Source organism: Crocodylus porosus, unplaced genomic scaffold (genome assembly GCF_001723895.1).
Source record: "Crocodylus porosus isolate Cpor-Errol unplaced genomic scaffold, CroPor_comp1, whole genome shotgun sequence".
NCBI classification, from domain to species: Eukaryota; Metazoa; Chordata; order Crocodylia; family Crocodylidae; genus Crocodylus; species Crocodylus porosus.
In genome coordinates this window covers 1,761,145-1,767,823 of record NW_017728939.1, presented here as the reverse complement: position 1 = coordinate 1,767,823, position 6,679 = coordinate 1,761,145, and the positions used below count along the sequence as shown (strand labels likewise).

The window sequence follows — 6,679 nt, the reverse complement described above, 5'->3', positions numbered from 1 at the left end:
CCAGCCAGTAGGGGTTGGGTAGAGCTGGCCCCACCCCATTTCTCCCCCCTCCCCCGGAGATCTCTGCTACCTCTATTATTCTTATCTCTAAAATGGGGGTGTGAACACCACCATCCTCCTCCTCCTCCTCCCAGTACTGGGAAGGTATAGGGTGTCCAATCATTATTATTATTTTTTAAAGACGATGACTGATCTGCAGGTGTGCTATAATGCAGCTTGGACTGGAGGTAGACACATACTTGACCATCATAAAGGGGTCGGGGGGTGGAAAGACACAACATACCCCATCGGTGCAGACTAAAAGCTATTTAAAATTAGCTTTTGTTTTTTATTATTTATTTATCTATCTCTTTATTTATTTTTAAGACTAGACGCGTCCTCATTTTGTTGAGGCTTCAAATGTATGCAGTGTAAATGTCCTGAATTCACTTCTCTTGGACCAAGCTATTCTTCCCCCCTCACCACGCATGCGTGCACACGCACCCTTAAAATATAAAATGTACTTAATCATTTAGAAAAAGTCAAGGGGGCATTTTTTTTGGATGGGGGCGTTGTTTGCTTTCTTGGTCTAGAAGAGTCTTTGTGGCTGAAAGAGATTTCCTCTAACAAACAAGGCCTGACAGTGTTCAGGGACCACCTGGCTCGAGCAGCACTGTTAAATGCTGGAGCCACGTCTCCGCAGCAGTCTTTCACGTAGTCTCCTGCTTATTGTAACTCCCATCCAAATACCCATGGAAAGCAGTCTCTTTTTGTAATGATTTTTTTTCTTTTGTCAAAGACTTAATCTCTGTTTCGTTAGTTGGAGGTCCAGCTGGCTGGAGATCTTGCGGAGCAGGCTTGTGGTGTCCACCATCTCGGACATGGCTACTTCAGCAGGTACGTCCTGTGTCGGATTCATTAGCGTGTAATCGTGGTCAGTTTACCGAGTGGTGTTTAACTGTCCTCCTGTGTTGCGCTACTGTGGAGAAGATGTTTAAAATCCCATATGTTTATATGGGGGGGAAGAAACGTTTCGAGTTGGGCTGGCCGCATCTGTTAGCACGTGGCTCTCCATTCATCTGTTTGCCATCTGGTCAGTGAAAGCAATCGCTGTAACGTAGATGTAGTGAACAAAGCTGGTGCCCTAGCACTGCTGCTTTATGAATCTTGGAGAACAGACTTACCTGTTCACAGGGTAAGAACAGAACGCTTGGTTCTTGATGAAATATATATTCATTTTTTCATTCTTTATAGAATGAAATCCTGGAAGAAAAGCTAGCCAGTTGGCTGTTGTATTGTGCAGGGGCACAGGAGTGTAATCAAGCCCAGTCTTGCTCGAAAACCTTGGGCAGGTCTGTTTAACTCCTTTGTTTTTTCAGCTTTCTCCAGGGGTAGAATAAGTCTTGCCATGCTAAAAAATGATCCTTCTAAGTTCATGTGCAAGGGACTTTACTGTTCAAGTTGGAAAACAAGGTGTTTAACCTGCTGTTGGATCTCACTGCTGCTTTAAACAGGCTTACCCCCTCTGTTTAAATGCTCTCTGCTTTGTTTCATTGTACTCGTGCACTGCATGCTTGTCCATGGTTTAACTAAAGTTAAGTCAGTGATTTGGCTCAGTTTCATGTCCCTTTCCTAGACATTCAGGTGAAAGAGCTTGAAAAGCGTGCCTCTGGCCAGGCATTTGAGCTGATACTCAGCCCTCGTTCAAAAGAAGCAGTCCCGGAATTTCCTCTCTCCCCTCCGAAAAAGAAGGATGTCTCACTGGAAGAAATTCAGAAGAAATTGGAAGCTGCAGAAGAGAGACGCAAGGTAGATGCAACATAACCGTAGCTTTCAGTAGGCAAGCTGGCTTGTTTGCTGATGGTACTCTGCGTCTAGGGATGCCAGTGGAGTGGAGCAAATTTCAGTTCGGGAAGACAAGTTACTGCCTCTTCTCTCCCCTCCCCACTAAGTGGTGCAGATGCAAAGGATGTTAATTTAAATGACTTCCAGTAGAGCTTCTGGGGGTTTTACTCTTATGTTTAAACTATGGTGAAACCTGTGCACTGTTTACCTGGTCACTTGAAAGTGGGAGGGGAAAATATTTAGCAAGGAGTATTAATATGGCTTCAAGAGACTGAAAGTTTTACTGAGAGTCCTCCCAGGAAAATTGACAGCTCTGTCTGTGGGTAGGGAGTTGACTAAAAGTCCTGTTTGGCAGCAAGTTGCTTTGCTGAGACATGACTTCAAGTACTCGGTGAGAACTGAGGGAGTCAGAACTCCATATGCTACTTGATATAGGCACACTGACTTCGTACAATCTCTAATGCTTCTGGGTTTGCACTAAAACAGTAATCTCTCTCTTTTTTTGTTTTTGTTTTTTATTCTCTCCTTTTCTGAGGACAAAGATTTATTATAGGGGAGACTTAACTGGGGCTAGACCACGTTCTTGCACTTCCAGGGAACTGTCCAGCTAAGTTCTTGCATTTAGCTGCAGCGACTTATTTCCCTGTGTAGTCAGATGTAACGACATCATTTAACATGCATGTCTGATGCATGTTGAATGACTGTTTTTGCTCAAGAATGTAGCCTAAAGTCTCTTCTCTTCAGTGTAGAAGCTGCCCGAGTGTAAGTATTTATATAGTTCATCTCTCCTGTGTCTAAACGTGCATGGTCTATTTTGTTAGTCTCATGAAGCAGAAGTCTTGAAGCAACTAGCTGAGAAACGAGAGCATGAAAAAGAGGTGCTTCAGAAAGCAATTGAAGAAAATAATAATTTCAGCAAAATGGCAGAAGAGAAGCTGACCCACAAAATGGAAGCTAACAAAGAAAACCGAGAGGCACAAATGGCTGCTAAACTGGAGCGCTTGAGGGAGAAAGTAGGTGTAGAGTTCCAATTCCCATCTGGGAAGAGAACTTGAAATGCTCTTACTATGCTGACTAGCTAACGACTGAGTGGCGGGGGTTGTTGGAATAGGCAGGCACACTCGGGTGTCGGTTTAATAGACTGAAGTCTATTACACCTACAAAAGACCTCATGGAAATCCATGCTTAGGGAGAAGGGGCCTGGGGAAGCTTTGATTTTCTTCCTTTTTTCTAAAGCAAGGTCCTGTAGTAGAAGAGTTCAGGGTACACTGGTTAGCTGGGGCGGTGGTTAAGAAGCTAAAAATGGGGTTTGGAGGACACAGTATATGATGCCAATATGGAGGTAAAAGTCCCAGCACAAACATAGTCTTGGTTTATTTAGTGGACTCTGTCACCTTTTTCAGGACAAGCACATTGAAGAAGTGCGAAAGAACAAAGAAGGCAAAGACCCCGGTGAAGGTGAAACCGACTGACTTCATTCTGGAAACTGACTCTCCCCCTCCCCTAAATATCCAAAGACTGTACTGGCCAGTGGTTTTTCTTCTTTTTTTCTGTTAAGTTTCTAGAAAACTGATGTAGAACTGTAAAGGTAGATCCAAACTGTACACTTGCTTTGGGGACAAAAGGGGAGACTTTACATGTTTCACTTTTTTCTAAAGTGTTGTCTTTCCAGTGTAGCTATCTTGTTGCATCCTTTTCTACTCCAGGGCACTTGTGCCCAGGTTGACTTTTTTTGCTAGTACTGTATCAGCTCTGTAAAACATGTTTGTGAAAGGAATATGTAGTAATACTGTTCCATGCTGAATATCTGTTCCACTTCAAAATCTGACTCTGTCCCAGTCTTATAAGATACTGCTGTAACTGAGTGACTTAATAAAGCTGCACAGTGCTGTTATGGGACTTTTTTTTTTTTCCTGGACCAGCATAACTGAGTGTTAAAAATGGCCAATGTAGAGATGAGTGAAGCCTAAAACAGACCTTCTTACTTAGCATTAAAATGAAAAGCCTGTAGCAGCACTCTCTCTCCTCTCGCCCAGCTACTGGGGGTGCTGTATGGCAGCCTTTTCCCTAGCCCTGTTTTCATTGTCTTAATTCTACAATAAGAGCTTTGTGTTGACACCTCAGCACTTGTCAGCTGCTACTGTTTTCTGTTTTAAAATGGTTCAGAACCACCTCCCTTTTGGATGCTGATGCTTCAACAAATAAGTCCTTGTTACATGGTTGTGTAATGTGGCTTTTTTTTTTTTCCCCCTTCCTAACATAACGAGTATTTCCCAAAAGCTACTTGAGCTCTTGGCATGGCATGATGCAAGCACTGTGAAGAAACTACTGGAAACTGCAGAAAATGATTTGGGCTTGTGTGCTAGAGGCTTGAATTTGCAAGGGGGGTGAGGGGTGGGTCCTATCAAACTCCAGTACTTGGAACAAACCTGTTGTCATGGACACTTAATTGTGGGAATAGGGTGCACACCTCTAAAACCGAACAGCTCTTTTGAACTCAGTCACCTAGTATGAAGGAAGGGAATGATTACTGAAGGCAGACGTATGGCCCCGTAAGCACCAGCTCAATGGGCAGTTAATCACGTGGATGGGAAGGTTTTGCAGTGTTAAAGTCCCCTCAAACTAAGGTCAGAAGGGACCTTGTAGATCTTCAAGTCTGACCTGGGCAGGAGAAAAAATGGTTTGATGCCTACCTGGCTGGGACCTTTTAAAGTCCCCCAGGGTAGGACCCAGCACCACTTCCTTTGGAAGTTGGTTCCAGATCCTAGCCGCCCTGACTGAACTAGTTCTTACAGGTGTCTAATCTAAACCTCCTCAACAACTTGTGGCCGTTATTCCTTGTTATGCCAGGGGGCGCAAGGGGAAACAAGGTCTCCCAAATTCATGCTAGGATTCACTGTGGTGCCTGCTAAGCCTTTTTGCCACCTTGCCATGCTTGGTAGCTTCCCAGATGCTCCAAAACTGGAATAACCTAGGATGGTGGTCCCCAACCTGCGATTCATTGGCAACACATTGAGCAGGAGATGTTCCAGCATTGGTCGCAACCACTTTGTCTCCTGTAAATGTTTGCTCTGAGAGCGCAAATGCTGTACTCTGTTGCCTGCTCTGCTAATTGCTCGGTATTGTTGGGCCAGCAAGGGCTGGAGGAATACTGACTTCCAAAGTTTTGCACATTCACAAGTGCCAATCCAATGTGATGCACACTGGCCTGACATTTGGGGGCTTTTTTTTTTGCCAACCTAGATAGAACAAGGGTTCACCTTTAAAAAAAAAAAGAAAAAAGAAAAAAATCCTTCTGAGTCTGTAATACATGACTTCATATTGAGCTTAACTTTGTTCGTCTCTTCCAGAAACTGACAGGTGTTTCCATTGACTAAAGTTGAAATTCTTGGTGGTAAACACTTCTAAAACATCCCATAATGGTGAAATACCCATAGTCCCTCCCTACTTCTCAATCACTTTGGCCTTTCTGTTGTAGAGACAATATTGCTTGATATGGAGCTAGATGCAAATCAGAAGGATACAGGACCCTTCACGTGGCTGGAGGATGGCATACCACCTAAGCAATAGTGGCATTTATTTACAGTGGTGGGAGCTGTATGGCAGGAGGGGGAAGGTGAGCTGGGGGCGTACTGCTGTAGAAATCTCGCTTCTCCGCCTCGTGGTGAGTTGTGTTCTGCTTACGTGAGGTAAGTGTTGAAAAGGGGGGTGGGGGGGAGACTAGGAATATCAGAAATGCAGTTGACATGATCTCTTCCTTCAAGGATCTTGGAGAGCATTAAGTATTTTCGTGCCTGTTCCCAAGAGAGGAAACAGCGATGGAGGTAAATTGGATTACGTGGGCTCATGTAGCAGTGTAAGTCAGGCATGAATGGTAGGTCTCCCAGCTACTCCTAGTGCTGCACCTCCTGAAGCACACTACCAGCACGGCTTATAGCGTTCCTGAAAATGCCCCGCAGAGCATGCTGGCTCCCAGGGGGAAGCCCAATCCTGCCAGGCTGTAGTGAAACGTCAACCCTGCCTCCAGCCATGACTTGGAGGCCTTTCATCATGGAGGCCTAGTTATACCCGACAGTGATTCTTGCATTGCATCTAAAAGGAACACAGCTCACGGGATATGCCTGCCCCATCTCATTTATCCTGGGTCCGAGGTGTGCGGTTTTGTAGGCAACAGCCTACTTTGTCTGCTGCTACATTTGATTAAATAAACTGTCACCTGTGGAAACTCATGCATCCGAACCCTAACCCTGCCCTGATTTCAGACTAACATGGCTTTACCCTAAGAAGAATACGAGATGGTGGGTACTCGAGAGACAGTATTAAGGGGGAAGAGAAGAAAAGATGAAAGTGCCAGGAATTAGGTGGACAAAAATAGTGAGGTGATTAGAGGGGATGGGATGTGTTGAGGGAAGAGATCGGTCCCCCAGAAGCACCAAGTTTTGAAGCCAAAAAATAAGCATGTTGTGTGGATTATTACCAACAAACAAGTCTGAGCATTGGAGCAAATGCTCAAGAAAGGTGGATGCTCTAGGTCTTGCTGTCTTCAAATCAAGGTTGCTTTTCCAACAGGTATGTTTCAATCCAGCAGAAGTTTTGGGGGCTCTTACAGAAATAATCGAGGGGTTTGATAATAATGGGGCTTGACAGACAAGTTGCAGTAGAGCAGTGGGGGCCAGCCTTGGTAGCATGCCACATGCTGGGCCTGGAGTGCCCTTTGGATCCCCTTCCTGCCTGCCGTGCTGCTGTCTGCTCCCTGCCTGATCCATGGCTGCGCTGCCTGTCCTGAGCTGTGACACGAACTCTGTGTGCTCCTTGTAGCATTTGCACCACAGGTTTGCTACTTAGTGATTGGGCC

General features: G+C 45.0%; 1 protein-coding gene across 3 annotated transcripts in view; it reads left to right on the top strand.

The window, feature by feature from the left end:
• Nucleotides 1-3,723, top strand: part of STMN1 (stathmin 1) — a 4,136-nt gene extending 413 nt beyond the window's left edge. The window contains exons 2-5 of one of the 3 annotated variants that reach the window (XM_019547646.1): nucleotides 800-873; nucleotides 1,616-1,788; nucleotides 2,646-2,837; nucleotides 3,228-3,723. In XM_019547646.1, coding sequence (XP_019403191.1) covers nucleotides 800-873; nucleotides 1,616-1,788; nucleotides 2,646-2,837; nucleotides 3,228-3,296 — 508 coding nt within the window. In that variant the 3' untranslated portion in view covers nucleotides 3,297-3,723. Of the gene's footprint in view, nucleotides 1-799; nucleotides 874-1,382; nucleotides 1,453-1,613; nucleotides 1,789-2,645; nucleotides 2,838-3,227 lie in introns of those variants that run through there. The other 2 variants (XM_019547648.1, XM_019547647.1) reach the window with 2 other exon arrangements.
• Nucleotides 3,724-6,679: the final 2,956 nt, after the last annotated feature.